Source organism: Hipposideros armiger, unplaced genomic scaffold (genome assembly GCF_001890085.2).
Source record: "Hipposideros armiger isolate ML-2016 unplaced genomic scaffold, ASM189008v1 scaffold_432, whole genome shotgun sequence".
NCBI classification, from domain to species: Eukaryota; Metazoa; Chordata; class Mammalia; order Chiroptera; family Hipposideridae; genus Hipposideros; species Hipposideros armiger.
The window spans coordinates 698,224-722,161 of NW_017731782.1; the positions used below are offsets into that span (position 1 = coordinate 698,224).

The 23,938-nt window shown below is 37.3% G+C and overlaps 2 protein-coding genes across 4 annotated transcripts in view; one reads left to right on the forward strand and one right to left on the reverse strand.

Moving 5' to 3' along the window:
* The window catches only part of ZNF366 (zinc finger protein 366), a 311,266-nt gene extending 298,344 nt beyond the window's left edge, over positions 1 to 12,922 (reverse strand). The window contains exon 1 of the mRNA XM_019665068.1: positions 12,837 to 12,922. The gene's annotated coding sequence lies outside the window, so the exon portion shown is untranslated. The remainder of the gene's footprint in view (positions 1 to 12,836) is intronic.
* A 179-nt stretch (positions 12,923 to 13,101) lies between these two features.
* Positions 13,102 to 23,938, forward strand: part of TNPO1 (transportin 1) — a 92,688-nt gene continuing 81,851 nt past the window's right edge. The window contains exon 1 of one of the 3 annotated variants that reach the window (XM_019665063.1): positions 13,102 to 13,258. In XM_019665063.1, the coding sequence (XP_019520608.1) occupies positions 13,244 to 13,258 (15 nt within the window). In that variant the 5' untranslated portion in view covers positions 13,102 to 13,243. The remainder of the gene's footprint in view (positions 13,259 to 23,938) is intronic. The other 2 variants (XM_019665066.1, XM_019665064.1) reach the window with 2 other exon arrangements.

Below are 23,938 nucleotides of genomic sequence, written 5' to 3' on the forward strand. Positions count from 1 at the left end.
AGGGCCTACAGTGAGCTCCGTCCCCAGGAATTGGGACTTAGATAGGAAAGAAGATGGAGAGTTGGTCCCTAAAGCTGGAAGCCACAAAATGTAATGTAAATGCCTTCACCAGCCTAGGCAAGCAAATCCCTGGGTACGCCAGGCAGCTGTGTTCCCCGCGGGAGAGATGCTCTACAGAAACAGAAGCAAGCTGAGGATCTGACACTGCTGGTCCTCAGATGAGCTGCATTCCTATCCCTAGAGTAGGTTGTTCAACGATTCCTTAAGAAATACCCCAGTCTACTTTCAATAAGTTCTTTTGTTTACCTTAGCTGGTCAGGATCTGGTTTTATTGTCCTCCCTTCCCTCCGCACCCCACCCCCGCATCCCCCCCTCAAAAAAAAATCTAAAGTCACACAACTTCTATCCAAATGAATTGAAACCTCTCATCTTCAGATATCTCCCTGCCAGGGATGATTACTGCTCTCCAGTCCTGTCCACCTCTGTGACTTCTATAATACTGCCTTGAGTTATCTACTCACATTACTCCTTTCTTTTAAACTGAAAATGTTCCACTGGCTAAACTAGTAAAAGATGTACTTGCACCAGCTGAAATTGACCTGTATGACTTGGAGGGATTTTAACCTTGTTTCTTTCACTTCTGGGCCCTCTCCTTCAGATTCTGTTGCAGTGTTACAGTTTCCTGTAAAAGAAAATTCTACAGACACAGATCAGTAATACATATATATTTCTGCTGCACCTGTAAGATAAGCCTTAATTTCATCTACTCAGATTGTGAATTGAGAGAAAAAAACAAAAGACGTGTGATCCTTTATAAGAAAAAATAACAAAACAACTTAAGATATACTGGGATCATGATTAATCATCAAAATAGCAATGTGATGGCCACCTGCCTCATAAGCAATCCAAATTCCAGTATTATATCCATCTGTAACAATGTAATTATTGGAACATACTTCTGAGGAAGAAACACAAATTATTTGAACAAAATATTACTAACCAGCATAGAAAAAAAAAGGGTTAATGAAGAAATGGGAAAGGTGTTAAGGAACAGAAATCAATAGCTTATCCACAACTATTACTGAAATTTTCCTTTGTTTTGATTTTTTAAGCTGGTTTTATCAGCTTATATGTCCTTCATAATATTAAAAATATCATAATAAAATTCCCTAATGGTTTTTCTTTCTAGTTTATGTGAATATGCATCCCCTCAAAAAAATCCGATGCCAGGATTAGAAAGCTTTCCTTCTGTTTAGTCCTTAGAGACCCTGAGATATGTTTTTCACCATAGGCGACACAAGTCCTGTGAAATGGAAGCAGCGCTTCCATGCCTTAAAATTCATTTCTCTGACTATACAATCATTACCAGTATACGCAAAGCAAATCTAAATTACCACTTCCACTTCAGGCCAACGAGAGAAGAGACAGCCTTCATTTTAGAATTCTTTAAACCTCCCCTGACAGGAGTGCTAGGAAAAGCATAACATATGGAATCACAAATTGGTCTTTTGACAAACTGCCAATCTAGTGACTCTTAAAGGAATAAGAACAGTGAACACTAAGGACAAAACAAAGTTATAGCTGAGAGATGCCGTTGAAAATTGAACTAAAAATGCAGAAGGAGGGAGGGAAAAAAGGAGCCAGTCCAGCATACATGTAACTTCAGAGCCCCATGGGAAAACTTCATAAGGAAATCTTTTATTGCTTTAAAATTTATGAATAAATATCTTTATAGAAGAAAGCCCTGGTGGTTTGGTGGAATGCTTTGGATACTTGGATATTATGACCCTGGAATTTCTGCTGCAGAAATTAAAAGTTAGAAAAAGACTTTCCTACTTTCTGTCTCCAGGGATGATTTCTTTTAAAAGATATGCATGTATTTTTAATCTATAAGCTTTGTTTTAACATTCTGTGTTTAAAATAGAAATCTTTCTGGATATAATATCTTTGTTCTATAAAAGCTGCTGATTAATTTGTAAATTAATTTTGTGAAGAATTTTCATGACATACAAAACATTAAAAAATTATATGGCAGTTTATGTGGATTAATTTCATGTAATTCCCCATGGGCTATCATAAAATTAGAACACTGACTCCTAATATATCAGTGGAATTAAACTTAAATTTAATTTTTAAATGTTTAATTCCCAGTTGCTAACCTTAAAATTACGTATATTGAAATATTTGCTTTCTTATTCAAAATTAAAAATGAAGCCATGTCCAGGATATCATCAAACAGCTACGTTTTAGAAATAGGATCAAAAATTCTGGTTTAACCTGCTAGACATATTTGTCTCTTTTCTCTTTCCTGAAATCCCCTGAAAATGACAGTAAAGGAAAAAAATTGTTAAAGGTATAAATCCACAAGAACAAAGAAAGCCGAGAAGGCACTACAGCAAACAAGGAATATTAACAAATTTGTAAAGATGGAGGGCAAAGGACGATGTGAAAACTGGCTTAGAAGAGCAGAGAAACCTGACATCTAAGTGCCTAAGCCCAAATTGAAGCAAGGTGATTTTCTCCATAGAGCCCAGGGAGGACTCGGGAATTGGAAGTGCTAAAAACGGCGGAGATGCAAAGTGAGAACGACAACAAGAGAACTAGTTGAAAATGAACCTTATCCTATGAAGCCAGATAACTACTCTTTGTGTCACCTTAGAAAAATGAAAGGTTTATTACCTATAGTAATTGAACCCAAAAGGCCCCAGTCTTGAAGATCCAGGCATAGCAGAGGGCAGGCATGAGGCATCAAAATGAAAATAAAGGACTACTCAGCGTTAGGCATAGTGAACAAGGAGACCTCCCACCTCCATTCCTATAATCTTTTCAGGTCCCCAAACACGACGAACCATGTTTATTCCTTTAATGTTAATAGAAGTAGCATTGTTTTCAATTCACCTGGCAAAAATTATTACTCATTCCAAATAATAATAATAATAATAATGGCATTTATTGTTTACTTTGTGCTAGGTACTGTGACAAACCCTTTACAAGCATAGCCTCTTTTCATCCTCTCAACAACCCTAATAGGTGGGTACGACTGTTATTCTCATCACACAGAAGAGGGAACCAAGGATTCCACAGGTTGATTGAAATCTCCAAGATGGTTATCTTTAGGATTTGAATGTAAATAAATATGCATGACACTAAAGTTTTGCTTTTAATCTCCATATTCACAACTTCTTAAAGAAAGGAAATCAAAGTTGTGTTGTGAGAATGCAGAAGGAGGGGATTACATAGTAAATTGAAAATATGTGTCACTTGATAGATGTGTTCCTCAATAGTTTTACAAGTCGAAGATAAAAATAAACCTAGAAATGTTACACAGGGAGCAGAGCTGTTCTAGAAAGAGCCTCCCACAGGGCCTTTACCTTCACAGGGTTTTACCCTGGCCCAAAGTTGGGGGTCCTTACTGCTGCTTCAAAGACATGCCCAGCAAGATCGGAGGTCACCTGGCAAGACTCTGAACCCAAAGGCAGACCTGCCTCTCAGGAGCAAACTCCCATTAACCAAAAGTGGGGAGATGTAAGCGTAAGAAATAGAATGTCAGTCAACATCCAAACGTGTGTAGAATGTCATGTCTATCTCCAATAATCAAATATATGTAGGAAACTAAATTATAATCAGAAAGTTGCTTAGTGAGCAGCATGGAAAACAAAGCCAGCTAGTTTCACTGAGCTAGTCATCCATGCATTCATCCATCCATCCACTCAATAACTATTTATCGAGTACCTACTTAATGGTTGGTATTGTTCTTAATGCCAAAGATATGATTGTTAGTAAGAGAGACAAAGTTCCCACTCTAATGGAGTCCACATTTTGGTGAAAGAGATGGACAACCTGAGAGAATATGATTTTAGATACTGATAAGTGCAGTTAATAAAATTAAACATGGTAGGAAGGCAGAGGTTTAATAAGGTGGTCAAGGAGTATCTAGCAGGATAATTGAGATCTGAAGAGGTAAGATATTCAGGTATTTGAGACCTGAAAAGGTAAGAGAGAGAATCATGTTAAGTCTTGGGGGTGGAAGGGTGGGGGTGGGCAGCCATCCAGCAGCGAAAACAGCAAGTCTAGAGAGATTAAGGTGGAGATGAGCTCGGGATGGATGAGAGATAGTATGGCTGGAGCTAAGGCAGCAAGTAGTGGACAGGAAGTACTAGATGAGATCAGAAAGGCAAGGGCCAAATCACATAGGGTTTCATAGCTATGATACAACTTTTATTCTGGGAGTTATTAGAGGCCATTGGGGAGGTTTTGAGAAGAATGACAATCTAACTTCTGCAAGATAGTCCTTGAACTAGAGTGAAAGGAAAACTTGTAGCACTTTTCTTTGGGAGTAGAGTTAGGCCTATATGTTAAGCTAGGTATATGACATGTGACAAATGACAAAATTCTAGCTAATGAAAGTGGTGTGTGCAGCTTTCTTAAAGGGAAGGTCATTTACCTTTCCTTATCTTTTCTCCTTCCCAATGGCTGGGATTTGGTTGTAAATGACCAAGCTGAAATCTAGGAATTCATACTGCATCATGAGAAAGAATCTTCACATTAAGGATGAAAAAGCAGCAAGATGGAAGTGCCGACATCCTTGATAATTATGAAACTTCCAGACCAGTTGTCAACTGCCTGTGTTTACCTCAGAGATAAACTACTATCTTGTTATGAGTTTTCTGTCACTTGCAGCTGAATCTAATCCAAATACACTTTGTTCTTAGCTTGCTTGAGGCTGCATAATGACTAGGAATTTTGGGCCAGGACATCGACTGGACTCTTCCCACCAACAACGACAGAACATACTGGGCCCTATTTATAGTTGATAATAGGGACTTCATAACATGGCAGAATGCTCAGTTGGCACCCAAAGTCCACTTAGTAAGCAGCCCTGATCTATTCACTGAAGTCTGCATCTTTCATTCTGGTGGATCACTTGATAAGATGCTGCATTTCTTTGGCTTTTCAATTCTCCCTCCAACCCTAAAAAGATTTTAGAACTTGATGGAATCTTGCATTCTTTCTTAAGTTAGGACCCCACAACTCTTACAAATGTTAAAACCATATCCAGTTCAATTCTGCAAAAGTTTTGGATCCTATGGAGAGGAACAGGTTGAAGATACAGGAGAGAGAAGGCTAGAAGGAGATCAGGAAGAGAGAATGGCTTTTGGTAGGATAAACAATGGAGTGGCTTTTTTCACTCACCATTCTCTGGAGATTCATCCAGGTTATTGTATTAGTAGTTTGTTCCTTTTTTATTGCTAAGGAGTAGTCCATGGTATGCACGTATCACAGTTTCTTTAACCATTCATCTATTGAAGAACATCTGAGTTGTTTCCAATTTGGGGCAGTTACAAATAAAACTGCTATAACATTCATGTATAGGTTTAGTGTGAAAATGAGTTTCCATTTCTCTGGGATAAATGCTCAAGAGTGCAATTGCTGGGTCATATGGTAGTTGTATATTTAGTTTTTAAAGTAAGTGTCAAAATGATTTCCAGAGTAACTGCACTAGTTTATATTCCCAGCAGCAATGTGTGATTCAGTTTCTTTGAATTGTCGCCAGATATTGGTGTTGTTGTTTATTTTTTATTTCAGCCATTCAGAAAGGTGTGTAGTGAAGTCTCTTGTGATTTAATTTGCATTTCTCTGATGGCTAATGATGTTGACTTGTTTTTGAATATTTAATAAGCCTTGCATCCCTGAAATAAATCCCACTTGGGCATGGTATATAATTTTTTTTATATATTGCTGGATTTTATTTGCTAAACTTTTAAGAATATTTGAATCTATGCTGAGTCTACGTTTGAGTCTCTGAGAGATATGGGTTTGTAGTTTACTTTTTTATACTATCTTTGTCTGGTTTGGGTCACAGGGTAAAAGTAGCTGCATAAAATGATTTGGGAAGTGTTTCCACCTCTTTATTTTTCTGGAAGACACTGGATAATCGGTATTAATTCTTTAAACATTTGGTAGAATTCTCCAGTGAAACCCTTTTTTTGGCCTGAAGATTTATTTGGGGGGAGTTTTTAAGTTATGGATTTAATTTCCTTAATACAGCTAATTCAAACTATCTATTTCATGTTAGGTGAGTTCTAGTACTTTGTACCGTTCAAGGAATTGGTACATTTCACTTAAGTTGTCAAATTCATGTGTGCAGAGTTGTTTGTAATATTCCCTTATCCTTTTAATGTCTGAGGGGTCTGTAGTGATAGCCAGTTCCATTCCTGAGTTTCGTAATTTGTGTCTTCTTTCTTATTCCATCTTGCTAAAGGTTTGTCATGATTTTTTTTCCCCCAAGAAGATGTTTGTTTCATTGATTTTCTCTATTGTTTTTGTTTTCAATTTCAGTGATTTTTGCTCTTTATTATTTCCTTTTATTTTGAACCTGCTTATATCATTACATTTGAAGTGAGTATCTTAGAATCAGCATATTCTGGGGTCAAGCTTTTTAATCCATTCTGCCAATCAAAATACAATGATGTTTTTAGACCATTTATGTTTAATGTAATTACTAATATGTTAGGGCTTAAGTCTGTCATTTTACTTTTTTTTTTCGGTCTGTTCTGTTTTTTATTTTTATTTTTATTGCCTTCTTATGGGTTACTTGCACATTTTTTTCAATTCCATATTGATTTATTCATGTTTTTGTGTGTATTTCTTTACATAGTTTTTTTACTGGTTTCAACAGGTATTACATTTTATATAAGCATAGTTATATATCATATATTATTCATAATATATATGCTTTATATGTTACATATATGTGCATGTAATATATATTTTATATGTATAACTTAACCTATATACTGGTGTTGTCATTTTACCAGTTCAAGTGAAGTATACAAATCTTATCTGCTCTTATGTATCTTTACCTTCTCAATTTAATAATATAATTGTCTTAAAGACTTCCTCTACAAACACTTAAAATCACATCAATGTTATGGTTTTTCCTTCAACCAACCATCAAACATAATTTGAAGACTCAGAAGAAGGAACACCTATTACCTTTACCTATATTTTTGCTTAACCTGTACTTTCTTCCTTCCCAATGTTCCTATATGCTTTATTTTATAATTTCTTTCCTGTTTAGAGAACTTCCTGTAGCCATTCTTTTAGGAAAATCTCTCCTTTTTCCTTCATCTGAGAATGTCATGATTTCCCCTTCATGCCTAAAGGATATTTCTGCTGGATATTGGATTCTAGATTGATAGTTCTTTACTTACAGCACTTGAAAAACATAATGTTGCTTTCTTTTGGTCTTCATGGTTTTTTATGTGAAATCTACTGTCATTCAAATTGTTTTTTCTTTATGGGTGAGGTGTCATTTCTTGCTCCCTGCTTTCAAAGGTTTATTTTGTTTTGTTTTGTTTTTAGTTTTCAGAAGTTGAACTAAGTGTTTTGTCATGGATTTCGTCAGGTTAATCCTATCTGAGTTTTTCTTGTCTTCTTTATTATTTTTTTAATAACAGCTTTATTGAGATATAATTTATATACCATAAAGTTCACCCTTTAAAGTTTACCTCAAAGCAGTTTTTAGTATATTCACAGCATTGTGCAAACTCTACTGTCTAATTCTAGACTGTTTTCATTACCCCCCAAAGAAACCCTGTACCTACTGGTAGTCGCTGTCCATTTGCCCTCCTCCAATCCTTGGAAACAACTAATCTACTTCCTGTCCCTGTGCATTGGCCTATTCTGGATATTTTATGTACATACAATCAATCATACAATATGTGGTCTTTTGTAACTGGCTTCTTTTACTTGGCATGTTTTCAAGATTCATATTGTAGCATTCATTAGTACTTTATTCCTTTTTAGTAGCAATTAATATTCCATTGTATGGATATACTCTATTTTATTTATTCATTCACCAATTGATGGACATTTGTTTCCACTTTTTGGCTATTATGAATAATGCTGCTATGAACATTTGTGCCCAAGTTTTATGTAGACATATGTTTTCATTTCAATTAGGAGTATAATTGGTGGATGGTATTGGTAATCCTACGTTTAACTGTTTGAAGAGATGCCAAACAGTTTCCCAAGCAGCTGCAGCATTTTACATCTCCACCAGCAATATATGGGAATTCCAATTTCCCCACATCATTCCCAATACTTGTTATTATCTGTCCTTCTTATTATAGCTATCCTAATGGGTATGAACTGATATCTCATTGTTTTGATTACCACTTCCCCAATAGCTAATGTTGTTGAGCATCTTTTCATATGCTGATTGGCTATTTGTACATCTCCTGTAAAGAAATATCTATACAAATTTTTTGCCCATTTTTAATTAGGTTGTCTTTTTATTGTTGAGATATAAAAGTTCTTTATTTTAGATATATCTCATCAGATATGTGATTTGCAAATATTTTCTCCCACTCATTGGGTAGTCTTTTCACTTTTTTTATGATGCTTTCTTTGAAGCATAAATTTTAAGTTTTGATGAAATCCAATTTATCTGGTTTTTCTTTTATTGCTTGTGCTTTTGGTGTCATATCTAAAAAATCTTTTCCTAACTCACGGTCACAAAGATTTACTTACATGTTTTCTTCTAAGAATTTTATAGTTTTAGATCTTACATTTACTTCTATAATACACTTTGAGCTAATTTTTATATATGATATGAGGCAGGGGTCAACTTTATTCTTTTGCATGTGGATATACAGCTGTCCCAGCATTATTTGTTGAAAACTGTCTTTCCCCCATTTAATTGTTTTGGGTCTTTTGTTGAGACTTCATTCAACTTTCTAAATCTGTAGGTTTATGCCTTTTGTCAAATTTCAGAAGTTTTCAGCCATTATTTCTTTGAGTACTTTTTAGTCCCAACCCTCTTTCTTTTCTGTTTCCAGGATTCTGATGACATGAATGTTAGATCTTTTGTCACTCAATTCCATGAGACTGTTTTTCAATCTATTTTCTCTCTATTGTTAAATTCAGTGATTTCTATTGTTCTATCTACAAGTTGACTGACTCTTCTGTCCCCTCCATTGTATTATTGAATCCATCCACTTAGTTTATTTTAATAATTGTATTTTTTAGTTCTAAAATTTCTGTTTGGTTCTTCTTTGTATCTTCTATTTCTTTGCTGAGACTTTTTTCCTTTGTTTGAAGTGTTTTTGTAATTGCTCATTTTTATGTCTGCTTTAAAATCTTTGTCAGATAATTTTAACATCACTGTCATCTTGGTTTTGTCATCTATTAATTGTTATTTTTATACAGGTTGAGACTTTCTGGTTCTTGATACGATGAGCAATTTTTAATTGAAACCTAGACATTTGTGGTATCATGTTATGAGACTTTGGATCTCATTTAAATCTTGTTTTAGCTGGCTCTTTCTAACACAGAGTTGGAAGAGGAAGTGAGGGTGGGAAGCAGGCTTCACCTCATTACTGCAACACAGGGGGAAAAGTCCAAGTTCTCCACTTGGCCTCCATTGACACCTAAGATGAGAGGCTCCTCACTACTGACCAGTGGAGATGAAAGTCCTGGCTCCCTACTCTACTTAACCTTGTCTAACACCAGAGGATGGGGGAGGGATTAGGGGCACCTTGTTACAGCCTTGTTAAGGTTGGAAGTCTCAGCTCTCCACTAGGCCTTTGCAAATATTTTCTCCCATCAGATACGTGATTTGCAAAGATTTTCTCCCACTCTCGGGGAAGGTGAGGGGGGGGGTCCTCAATTTTTTTCTGTAGTTTTTGGCTGGAGTGGAACAGTTATTGTCTAAATGTTTTCTGTCTGCTATACTGCCCCTTTCCTGGTCCATCAGCTAGAGAGAGCAGTATTTTATTGTTTTTTGTTGTTGTTGCTGTTGTTTTTGTCTGTACCATTGGTATTTTCAGGTTGTCAACTTCTTCGGTTTCAAGTGTGGGATATATGAGGCAAAAAGAAAACCCAGGGAACTAACCATCACGTTGTTTCTTGGGTCTCGAGGACCCTAGCTCGTCTGCCTTCTCTCCACCTTTCAGAGTCTCCTTATATTTGTTTTATATGTAATGTTCAGGGGTTTTAGTTGTACTTCGTGGAAGGAATAGGGAAAGTAGGTCTACTCCATCTTCCCAGAAGTTGAAGTCTAAGTAGACTTTTTTATAAATTGAATCATATTTTAATCATTAGGAGATATTAATAGTTAAAGGAATTTTGAAGTTAATTCTTTCTCAGTTAATAATAACTCCTAAATTTATCATTTTTGTACATTTAAACTATATATTGAGTTTACTTTAAATGAGAAATGCCTATAAATTATTTACACATTTCTGAATATTGACTATAACTGCCCTCTTTCAAAGTCTGAATTAAATTCTTCTAAATGATTACTTTTTAAAATGTTCTTTTCTTAATGCCAATCTAAAGACTTTTCAATGGATGGCAACTCCTTAAACTATCTAGTGTCAAAGAATATAATGAGAATTCCCACATCATTCTACAACTAGGAGACGGAAACAGTTCTCAGAAGTATTCTATTTTAGAAGTTTGCCTGTATCTAAAAGATTATTGCATGTCTCTTACTGAGTTTCCATATACTCACCTACAATTGCCTATTAAAGATATTTATTTAATAATTTTTAGATTTTCAGGTCCATTTTTTTCAATAGCCATTCCTCCTTCTCAAACATCTGTTCTTTTATATGTATTAATATCTAATAATACTATATTTTATTGCCCTCTAACTATCTGTCAGGCACTCTGCTAATGAGCTTTTAATCTTATTTAATCCTGTTTATGACAAGGAAAGTAAAGCAGGGAAAGACTGAACTAAAAGCACCCATAAGTGGCAAAGCCAGCAACTACATACAGGTCCTCTGCCTCCCAGCTCCATGCTTGTTTTGACAATACTACATCTGACAGAGTAAGCATCTTTCCCTTCCAAGGTGAAAGTTTATAGGTATGTTTTCTCCCTTAATGTTATTTTGTCATTCTACTATTCTTTAATTTTTATCTTGGTCAATTTTTTTCACCTAAGAAAAAAATTTTAATACAGAAATTTAAAATGTAAGATATCTGTAATAGATTTTGAGCTTAAAAATCAAAGTTTATTTACTATTTTTAATTTCATTATATGTCATTTAAAAATACCAACAATTCTTCTAAGTTTTACCTCATGAGCATTGCTGTATTGTATTTGGGTAAAAAGAGAAAACACTACCAGGTAGTTGCTATTTTATATGCAAAGTATGCAAAGAGAAAACAACAGAAAAGGTAAAATAAAATAAGCTGCTGTGTTAATAAATCCTTGTGAATGGTAAGATTTACTGTTTAAAACATATATTCTTAATTTAACCAAGGAGATAGAGACAAAAGGGCTACATGTCTAAGCATCTCTTTTTTCAATGCAGAACTACTTTATACTAAAATTTCAATTCACTTTCATTTAAATTTTATAAAAGAATGGATATTTGATTTCCCTAATTTCAATATCACAAGATTTGATAATATTTTTTTCTTTCAAAATATTTTGGCCAATAAATCCTCTTACATATGCTAAATAATACTTCACTTGTTTTCTATTCATCTCAATTATTTCCAAACTATTAATCAGGTGACTTCCTTATTAATTGATTAGTAGTTTTTTTACATCAGTCATTATTTGTTAATCCTTTACATTTGGAAAGTATTATTCTTATTTTTCTTTAGCAAAGTAAAATGCAGATACCATACATCTCCTGATTTGTACAGATCAAGGCTTCCTAGCTCCCTATTCCAAGATGGAACTTTTCAAACGCAGAAATTTCTTGTTTGTTATCTGGATAAATATAAATTTCCCTGAAGATATACTAAACTACAATTTAGGAAGGTTTACATTGTTTTTTTTCTTAGTAATCTATTCCTATGGAAGGGAGCTCTTTGTGTCATACACTACTGTATCCACTTGCTATCAAATTAACATTAGGAAACTGAAATCATGAGTATTTTAGTTATTTGAAGCATTTTTTGTTTGCTATGTTCAATTTCCTAATGATAAAAATGGTCCTTTTATACTCAAAATTTAAGTTAAATAAGTTAGAGGTTTTGAAAAAATAACTATTGCTGCAAATAAAAATTATTAACAAGTTTAACAAATAAGTTGTGTCAATATAAATTTTTTAAAAAACCACTTTCTAGTATTGGTATTATAATTTTATCTAGAACATGCCTGGAAGGCAACAACCACTACACATTTTCATAACATAATATATATAGCACTTGCAAGTAAGATACTCAAACTGCTGGCATTTTTACACACATTGATCATGTGAGGAAGAATATCACCACAGGCATCATCATCCTAGAAATAATGATCATCTATTATTAGCTATGCAAATTTAAAATATTCATATATAATAAATTAATATATAAGAGTAATGTGAAGGAAGGGAACTGGTATTTTTCATTACCATTATCAAAACTGAGTATAAAAAAGGTCTACCTCTCCCATTTTAAAATATTTTCTGTTCAGAAAATAGAAGATATTTTAATTTCTCGTGATGGCCGGTTATGAAGAGGGCATGTTATTTCAGCAAGAAACTACAGTTTTATATAAATACACACCTGGAGACGTAAAACGTAATTTTATAAATCATTTAATGTTACCTACACAGCAGTTGTTATGTTAGCTACAGCATACCTCAAAAGCTTATCATGCAATATTAGCAGGCAGCTGTCTGCCCCTATCTAATGAAGCCATTTCTGCTTTTTACTAGAGACGTCGGAACTGTATTATTGTGGGATATACGGCATGTTCGGTGTGAAATACGCTCCCAGGGCAGGACTGTCACTTTAGAGGTTATCCTGGGGTACAGAAGTTAGGAAGGGCTAGGGTCATCATGCTAAGAGGGCCCTGCCAGCCCCTAGACAACCACACTTACAGGGCCATTTTGGTCGAGGCCTCACGGTGCATAGCAGCGTCCGCGGCGGCTCCTCCTGCGAGCTCGAGGCTCGGGCCAGCGCGCCAGCCGCAGGGGGCGCGAGCGTGTGAGCCCCGCGGCGGGCCGAGACCGGAGGCCGCAGGCTGCAGCGCGGGCTTAAGAAACCGCTGCGGCGAGCTGCCGGGCGCAGGTCCACCGGCGGGACAGACCTGGGCCGCGGCTTTCCCGATCCCGGCACCGTTGCCAAGACGACCGCCGCCGAACGTTCCCGCGGTGGGCCCCGCCCCCTGGCCAATCGTACCCGCGCTCGCCGGAGTCTAGATTCTCTTTGTTCCGCAGCCATTTCAGGCCTCGGACAAGAGGCAGCGCCGCTACGGCAGAAGGCCCGAGCACCGGAGGCCTCTGGGATGGTGTGGGACCGGGTAGGTGGCGTGAGGGTGCGCGGACCCGGACTGGAGGGCGGGAGTGGAGGCAAGCTGTTCTGAAGCTCGCTGACAGGCCTCGGGGAGAGGCGCCTACCTCGCTGCCCTCCGGGTCCCCTCCCGGCCGTTTGGAGCCAGGCGGCGGCGGCTGCGCTGTTCCAAGCCCAACAGCTGCCGGGCGGCCCGGGCGACCTGCGGGACCCGGGCGGGCGGCGGCTCCTCAGGTGTCCGAGGTGACGGCCTAGAGCCGGTCAGGGCGGTGGGAAGGAGAGGGTCTGTTCCCCTGGGAGCTTTTGCCCCTGCCCATTAAACCGCGGCGTTTGGAGGCCCTGAGTGCCGCAGTCGCTGCCCCGAGACAGCTGCTTCCTGCCGGTCCTGGGCACTGCCAGGCGCTGCTCCGGGTGACGGGTCTTTGTCCCCACCCGGCCTCCTCTGCCAGGGAGTCCCGGGCCCGCACACACCATCGCCTCCACACTCAGCTGAACGCTTTCTGCAGGCAGTTCTTTCCCCTTGGGGCCTCCTGGTTTCACGACATGTTGACATAATTTTAATGTTCGTAACTGGGTTTTGCGTGGGTTTGTTTTTTGCCCTTTCTACCCTTTTGTACTTCTCCCACGCGAACATGCAACAGGGGACAGCTGCTGAGGAGCAGACCGGCTACCACAGTCAACCTGTATTGGGAATGGTGTTCTTTTAAAAATGATCGCCTGGTATTTGTTTACAGATTTTAAAAATCAACTGGATTGTGCAAGGATTGCTTGCAATTTGGGTCCGTTATCCTAACAATCACGAATCATTTTGGTCCCTCAGCAGATACAAATGTAGAAATGTAAAGTTGGAGGCTATCCACAAATTGATTTTGACAGTTACATTAAGAAGCTTAATAACAATTCTGCTGTGAAACAGTGATGACTGCGATGAATGCATAAATAGTTCCTTTTTTTTTTGTACTCTAAAGAAAAGATGTTTTTAAGATACAAGTTGAATCGTGTAATAGGTATTCAGAAATGTAAAATGGCTGTTCTGATGTGCTCACTTTTAGGATAACAAGTTCCTTTTGGATTTTGTTTCCCTGTTACATACCTAAGCTTTCATATTAAAATGGTAAATAAGTTATATTTAGTGTAGCATCCCATTCTTCTTAGAGAATGGCTCCATCAAGTTGAAAACTTGTAACTGCAAAAGAGATTTAAATACTAGTTTGAAAATGCAGATTTCTTGTTTACTCCCTGGCATATATAATGCATAACAGTTTGGCGATACGGTTTTTACTTCATGTAATTTCATATGAGCCTAATGAACTATTAGTGCTCCATTTTCTTTTTACTAAAAGGGTCCCTTCCCCTCCCCCCCACCTAGAATAGCCATGATGTGGTTACATCTTTGCCCCTGGTATTCAAGGAATTATTTCTCCCACTGATATTTCAGTCTATAAAAATCTTTTAAAATAATCAAACATATTACCATTATGTATTGTGAGCAGGATAAGATTTTTGTAAAAATATATGATTCTGGTTATAAATATTTCCATTATCAATACTTGTCACTGTATTCGTTGATTTTATGACTAGTGTTTCTTCTTTATATTATGTTAAAGCCATCACAGGAACTTAATTTTTCTAAATACTGAAAATGAACTGCATCAAAATGTAAATGTACTATATTTAGAAGAACTTCTTACATTTAACTATGTTGGATTCTGCAAATACCGTTTTTAAGAAACAAAATTTGGTTATAAAGGAAGCGAAACCAAGTGACATGTGTAATGAAAAAAATTAACAAATATAAACTGCAGAGGAGCACAGCAGTAAGTTATTTTTATTACCCAGGGTATAAATTATGAATATTACTTCCTGGTATTGATGTTTGAATATATATTGTTGCCTCAAAGATCTTGTTCCAAAAGAAAAAAATTTGTTTACCAGCAAATGGGTAAGAAAGCTGAGTGAATCAAAGTGGTTGATTAACTGATTAAGTTTTCAAAAACAATTGAGAATAATGACACCTTCAAAATGGAAGAATCAGAGACAGTGACATACCCCAGATGTTGGGGATCTTTCCTAGTCCCATTCAGCCAATGTCATGGTAGATAGTTGGTGAGTGTTGGCAGGTGAGAGTGGTCTCCTGGGTTGCAGAGGGGATGAACTTTACAAGGGAAGACAGATGTTTGCAAGGGTGGTAACTAGATTTGTAGTTATTTGGATGGATGTTAGTGTATGAGAGAGTTTCTAGAAACCACATTTGGTTGCTGCCAAGACCTCCTTACTAGAATTCTTGGAAGTAGTATCAGTAGATATAATAAGTAAGAATGTTAGAGTTCCAGAACCTCAATTGTTAAATGAGATCTTGGAACAGGAAATAGGGGTACAGCTTTGTCTTAGAATTTTCTGGAGTTGATCAAACCCATACAGAAATGGTGGCATCTAATTTCAAAGCGTCACCCAATGGCAGAGCAAATATTTGAACTCAGAACTGAAAGAAAGCTGATAGTTGAAGGACCACAAGACTTGACTTGACATATGCCTTTTTAATGGTTAAAACTTGAAAACAAAGCAAATCTCTTAAGTGTAGTGTAGCAGTTAGGAACAGGAGCTCTACAGCCAGACTTCTTGTATTCAAATCTTGGCACCTTCCAAAATACCTGTGTGACCATGGGCAAGTTACATAATCTTACTGTGCCTCGATTTCCTCATCTCATAATAAGGATTAAATGAGTTAATACAATAAGCTCATAGAATTGAGCCTGGCATGTAGTAAACACTCCATAAATAATTGCTATTATCATAATTGTTATGATCATTGGTACTTTAGAAAACAGCCATAAAATAATAATCACTAATATCAGGACTATGAGATAACTGCTATAATAAACGCTTTGGTGCCTTTCCTTGCAAATTTTTTTTCTTAGTTTTTCTGATTTTTACACAGTTGAGACTACTATTTGAATAATTTTATGTTCTGCTTTTCTCAGCACAATAAGCATTTTCTCATGCTATTAAATTGTTTTGTCAACATCTTTTTAAATAACCATATAACCTCTGTGTGATTTCTCATAATTAAACATATTACTGTTGGACAGTTAGCAAGTTTCTAATATTTTTTTGCAGTTACAAGAAACACTACAATGAACACCTTTGTACATAAAACAATTTCTGTGTTTTAGATTATTTCATTAATATAGATTCCCCAAAGTGAAAATACTGGGTCAGAGTATATGAACATCCAAAGCTCATGGTCCATAATTGCCAAATTTCTTTTACTTAAGGGAATTTAATAATGGACTTAAATTGAGGAGCCCAGCATTTATTGCTCTTATTGCATGAGATGGGAGGGAATAGGGAGTTAATTACCCTTTTTCCATGTAATATACTGGGCATTATTTGTAGGCATGTTACTTTTACATACATTATGCTCATTGTCATAGCCCTGTGTTACACTTATGGGAGTTACTTCCATTTAGCTGATGATGGAAGAACTGCTGAAGTATAGGTAGCTAAGTAGTTGGCCGAAGGTCTCAGAGTGTTCAAGGCTGGATCTGAATCTAAACCTGCCTGATTGCAAAGCTCCTGATCTTTTATTTATACAATTTTATGTAATATACATATTCAGATCCTTATTATGAATACATATACATTGAAAGAATACAGAATCTTATAATGAATCTTACAATTCACTATAACATAGTGAATCTAACTGTAGATCATAGACTACATTATTAAGATAGTAAAACTGAGCTGGAAGTGATGAATGGGTAAATTAATTAAACAGGGCTCAACTGTCCATACACATTTTAGAAAAGGGGGGAAAAAAATCCTTACCTGGATGAGATGTAATTTGTAGTAAACATATAAAGCTAGTTTCTAAAAGGAATGCAGCAAGCATTTGTGGGTGAAACACTCATAGTAATAACACAAATAGGGGAGAGAAAAAGAAATCCATCAAATTTGGGGTTAAGAGAAATGACAAAGACCCATTAAATAACTAAACTGAAAAATAGACTTAGTAAAACCCCTGACAAAGTAAAATGAAATCTTAATAGAGATATAAACAAAAATATAATAGAGATGTTCCAGGTAAGGAGTATAAGACTACCCATAAGGTGTGGAAGATTAATTTTATACTGAAAACTTAAGCAAAGGAAAAAAAAATTTTGAATTGCCTTTTTATAGTTGACTTTGAGGCACTCTGAAGCCATTAATAAAATAATTATCAGTGGAACCCCTAATCCTCAGGTGCAGAAATTACTGCCGTAGATGAAAAGGTTGAACCCAGAAAGGCCAAGATTTCATTGTTTCTGTCTTTACTAAAGAAGAAATTCAGGAAGAGAAATATTTCAACAAATCATGAACGGACTAAATAGATGCACATAAATTATTAGGAATAGTTGGTATCCACCAAAATTGTAAAGAAATGAGTATCAAACATTGATCATTATGCTGTCATTAGAAATCAGTTTTTGAAAAGTAACATTTTGACTGAATAATAGGAAAATAATGAGAAAGATGACAAATTATGAAGGACTTTGTGTACCATTTATTCATTCACTAAACATTTATTGGTGCTGGGATTGTCCCTTGTCCTCAAGAGATTTACATACTAGTGGAGAGAGAGATATATAAATTAAAAAGTACAATGACGTATAGCTACAGCTTTCATAATATAAATCTGTGGAGGCACCCAGGAGGGCTAGTAATAGATTTCATGCAGAGTGAGAGAAATGGGGCAGGCATTTCCCAGGACTAGGAGCAGCGTTTCAGAGAGTATGTCAGCAAAGGTAAGGACCTATTGTGTTCTTGAAACTAAGCAGTTCAGAGGCCCTAAAAGATATAAAGCAGGAGTGCACAAACTTTTTCTGTCAAGGACCAAACAGTAAGTATTTTCTGCTTTATGGACCCTACCAGCTCAGCCATTGTAATGCAAAAGCTGTCATAGACCTTTTGAAACTAATGGTGTAACAGGATTTGACTAGTGGACCTTAATCAGCCAACCTCTAGTATATAGTAGAGGGATTTAAGAAAGATAACCAACTGAGCCTGTGTTGCCCTAGCACCAGCTATTGAAAAAGTTGAAAGGAATTTACAACGTTGATTTGTGTGACTCATTAAAAGCAGAATAAAATAGAAAAATAGATTTTTTTTAAGCACTATAAAGCAGTAAGAAAAGAACTCAGTTAAATGGGTAGATTCACAGAAGAGGAAATACAGTTAGCCAGTAAGCGTGAAATAATATTCTACCCCATCAACAGGGAAATGGGAAGTCAAACAATGAATATTTTTTTTACCCGCAATACCAGCAAAAGTGAAAAAGTTTTACTAGTGCGTATTGTCAAGTTTATAGGGAAATTCATACATTGAATAAATCAGTACGGCCATTTTAGTTTTAAAGTAAAAACATCTTGACCCAGCAGTTTCCACTTCTTAGGGAGGCATATGGGTATATTGAGAGTCAGTTATGTTCAGTAAGTCTGTCAGTAGCAACAGAGCCTCCAGACTTCCAGATCACCTTTCACCTGCTCTCCAGTTCATAATGGGTCTCCATTTGTCTGCTTTTTTTTTTTAAGATTTTTTTTTTATTGGGGAATTGGGGAGATGGGAACAGTACTGGGGAATTGGGGGAAGGGGAACAGACAAGTTGCTGTCATTTCGTTTTTCAGTCTAATTGTGGAGGATGTTGCTTCACTGGCCCAAGTTGGCACCATCATTGCGCTCTTCCCGGGCGAGGCAGATCAGTCGCCGGCTTCTGGCCGGTCACTCTGGCTGCTGGCTACACACGGTAGCCCATGGCAACCCACTGCCACAGGGGCTGCAGCCTACGCCATTGCCGGCGACTCACGGCAGCCCAGCTCCAGGTTGAGCTGTTGTTCAGCATCTTAGCTGTAGAGGGCAGTGTCACTGGCCCTCATGTGGGATCCGAACCGGGGCCCTCTGGCATCCCAAGCCAGTTCTTAACCAATGCGCCACTCGGCCGGCCCCTATTTGTCTGCTTTTTTTAAGCCTCTTCCCAACTCTTCATATTCTTTTGCTGTGCCTGCTGGAATTAAGAGTCCATCATCTGCAAAACCCAGGCTCAACCTATACTTAAACATTCCCTTCATGCTGTACATGAGTTTCAGGAAAACTGATATATGGTATATCAAAATCCACAGAATAATAAACTTATAAATAAAGAATAAAAAATATTCCCTTCACTTTGTTGCTTTAATGGGAATCTGACTTTTTACATTGTACAGTTTGCCTGTTGGTTTTTTCCCCCCATAGCTCTCCTTATCACCATTCTAACAGGTAGCAAAGGTGTCTGCCATGCATCTTTTTGCTGCTTTCAGACTACTCTCCCTTCTCCCTAAAAATCTTCTTTCTAAAAATCCTTTTTAGTTTGGGGTTATTTCTTCAGATTATGTAAACCACTACCCCTCATGATTGCAATCAACTACTTACCTCCAGGTCATTACTACTCATTTCTCAATTATTTTAGCTCCAGACTCACTGCCTCCTCTCTCTAATACCACCTCAACCTTTATATTTGAAATTGAAGAGCATGTATAACTGATCTTCCTAGTACCCTGACTCATTTCCTAGACCTTTTCTCCAGTGCTTTTCCTATCTACCTTATCTCTCAGCCACTCACTCCATCATGATACCCTCTTGCATTGTCAATAACTGCAGTCCCTCCATAGTTACCATTTCATGTATTCTACTATGTGACCCTACTTCCTATTTTTGTAGTTTGCACCCCCTAGTTAGTGTCTCAGCCCCAACCACCTTTTGACCCAGTGGACTCTCCAATCCATTGATCCTATTACTATTTCCCGACCACTCACCTCTTGATGTTTTTACTCACTTTCTTACTCAGCTTAAATTCCATGGTTAATCATTTTAATCACTGCTTTGGATCCGCTCCCTTGTTCTTTGCTTCCTTGGTAGATCCACAGTCCTAGTAATTAAACCAACTCTGCTTTCTTTGCTCCTGTCCCTTTGTAACTTAGTGTAGCTGGAAGAAAACATACAACTATCTATAACCATGCACCTCATGTGGGTCCTTAATGTTGCCTGTGGATTATACTTTATTTTCCTAGTCTGTTCACTTTCCCACTCTCCAGAATGACTACTTCATATCTTCTCTTCTTCAAACCTACAACATCTCTTTTGTCATATTTACTTTCACTCATGACCTTGGTTCCTTCTTTGCTAAGAAAATTGAAGCAATCAGATAATTTCGAGACTCCCACCACCCCATGTGCCTGCCAGCGTCTGTGCCAATATGTACAATTTTCCTGCTTGTTACGTTAGATTAACTGTTCATGTCACTGTGTCTGCTTTTGTACTAGATCCCATCCTCTCCCATTTGCTCAGTGACATTACTTCAGTTTCTCTCCTTCCACATCATTTTATTTTCTTTATTGGACTAGTTCTATCAGCTGTTATTTCTTCCACCTTAAAAAAAAAAAAACCGAAAAAAAGAAAAAAATTTGATCCACTTTTCACTACATTTCCCTCCTTTGTTTTTGTTGGTTGGTTGGTTGGTTGGTTGGGTTTTTTTTTGTTTCCTTTTGCAGTATTATTCCTCAAAAGAGCTGTCTCTATTGCTATTGCCAAATTTTCTCCTCTCATGTTCTATTAAACCCACTTCCAATCAGACCTTTGTCTGCACCATTCTCTCTCACACACAAATCTAGTCCTTACAGTGGCCTACAAGGAGCTACATAATCTTTTCAACACACTCCCCTTTCACTTCACCTTTCTGACCACATGCTCACTTCACTGGCCTTGTTAAATCATAAATATATCAGACATGTTCCCACTTTGGGGCCTTGCTTTAGCTAGTTCAGCTGTCTGGAATGTTCTCCCAAATATCTACTTGGCTCACTGTCTGACCTTTAGGTGTTTGCTCAGATTTCACCTCCTCTAACACCCTACTTAATACTTCATCCTACCTTCTCCCACCCTCGTTATCCTGGATTCTTTATTTTTTGCATAGCACACACTACATTCTAACACTCTATCAGGGGTCAGCAATCTACAGCCTCATTGCCTTGTGGCCTGCATTTGTACAGCCTATGAGATAAGAATGTTTTTTACATTTTTAAAGTGTTGTAACACAAAAATAAAGAACATACAACAGACATATGTGATCTGCAAAGCCTAGAATATTTACTGCTTGGCCTTTTGCAGAAAAAATTTACACTATATATCCTATTGTCTTTCTCCTCCTACAAGAATGTAAGTTCCTGAGAGGGCAAAGATCTTAGTTTAAGTTTTTTTGCTGTATCTGCAGCAACTAGAACAGTGCCTAGAATATAATAGGTACTCAGTAAATATTTCTTAAATGAATGAATTGCTTGTAATGGTGGAAAATTGTATTATAAATAGGTTAAGTGTTCATGATAAATCATACTGCAGTTAGCAATGAATAGAGCTATGTGTAATGAGTAGGAAAGCTAAGGCATATTTTGAATGAGTTTTCATAAAACAGAAATAAAACTTTTTATTTCTATAGAAACATGTATTTAAATGTACAAAAACCAGCTGTATAAGAATATGCATCAAATGGATGTTAGAGTACCTCCAGGAAGGAGACCAAGATGAGGAGATGTGCTTGAAGGGAACTTGAATTTCATCTGTATTGTTTACATTTTTTAGACAATGAAAAACAGTCATGTATTCATTTTTCCTTTAATGAAGAAGAGAAAGGGGAAATAGAGAAATAGGTACTAACTAAAGCAGTGAGAGGAAATAGAAAACAATGGGGTAGATAAGGGAGAGAACATTATCTTTCATAAATGTTGTATTTGACCAGCAATCTGCATGAGGAAAAGGAGTGAATATATTTGAAGAAAGAGTATGCAAAAGTTAAAGCCTTTTAGGTGGGAACAAGCTAACATTATCAGGGAACTACAAAAACCCCAGAGTGGAATATAGTGCAAAAGGACGCAGAAACTGCTAGGGGAGTAGTTCAGAGGCACAGGCAGGAGCCCAGATGGGGTGCAAGTTTGTAGACTGTGGTAAGGATGTGAGGTGTGATGAGAAACCATTGGAAGGTTTGGCTAGAGAGAAGACATGGTTTCATTGAAGCTTTAACATGGCCATTTATGCTGCTTTGTCTCAGAAATTGGGCTGTAAAGGAACCAAAGAGAAAGCAAGGAAACCTACTGTCGTAGACCATGCTCTTGTAGGACATGTATCTGGACAGTGGAGAAGGTGAGAAGGGTCAGAGAGTATATTGTGAAGTTATAGTTTGACAATACTGGCTGACGGTTTAGATGTGGGATATGAGAGAAGTCAAGGATGGCCCCTTAGTACTTTGGCCTGAACAACTTGATGAACACTAATAGCGTTTAGTGATGTTGGGCAGCTGGAGGAGGAGCAGATTTGAATGGACTGGGGAAGAGAATGAAGAGTTCCATTTTAGCTAGCAAAGATTCAGATACCCATTTAACAAACAAGTAAATATGTCTTACAAGATGTTGGATACTTAAGTCTGGAGCTCAGAGTGCTATTTCATGGCACAGACAGGATGAGGTCACGTAGATAAAGAAAGGGGCCTAGGATAATTAGGGGTGGGGGAGCCAGCCAAGGAGCAGCAAGTGAAATAAAAGGAATATCAGGGAGATGTGGTGCCACGGGCAAAGAGGTGAAGCAGTGGTTGTCTGTGTTCAGCACTATGGAGAAATTCAGTTGAGACCAATAAGGAAATCTCAGTCTCCATGGAGTGGAGTAAAGAAGGGGAGATGGTGACTGTACACAAATTTCAAGGTATTTCTGTGAATACAGGTGAGTGGAGAAATTGAGTAGTAGTGGAGGGCAAATGGAGTCAAAGCTGATTTTTAAAAGATATTTTAAGTATTTTTAAACATAAGAGAAAAGTTGTGAGAGCAATTCAGAGAAATCCCATAAACACTTGACTGGTTTCACCAATTTTTAACATGTTGCCACATTCTTCCCACTACACACACACAAATATTTTTTTGATCATTTGATAGTAGGTCCCATACATTTGCCCCTTTGCCCCTTAATACTTGACCGTATGTATCTTAAGAGCCAGGATATTCTTTCCTGAAATAACACTGTTATTAAATTCAGGAAATGTAGTTTTTCACAGTCTAGATTACAGTTTTGTCACTTGTATCATTTAACTTCCTTTATAACATTTTTTCTTCCTGTATATGATCCAGTCCAGATTTTTATATTACATTTATTGTACTTGTTGTCCTTTTAGACAGAGAAAGTTTTTTAATGGAATCTTTGCCATTTTATCCTCATAACAACCCCATGAACCAGGTACTATTATCTCATTTTACAGATCATAGGTTAATTATTCTTTCCATGACTAATAAGCGGCAGAGCAAGAACTCAGAGTCAAGCAGAGGAACCTCCAGAGTGTGCACTCTTAAGCGCTGTACTCCAGTGCCACCCCATGTAGCGCATGGAAAAATCTGAAATCCCTCGTTTGAAGTGGACAAATAAGTCAAATACGGAGGGTGCCCAAAAAACACATTTTAAGAAAGAAAAAAACTATTAAAATTGTAATAGTCAAGGGCCGGCCGAGTGGCGCGATGGTTAAGAACTGGCTTGGGATGCCAGAGGTCCCCGGTTCGGATCCCACATATGAGGGCCAGTGACACTGCCCTCTGCAGCTAAGATGCTGAACAACAGCTCAACCTGGAGCTGGGGTGCCGTGAGTGAG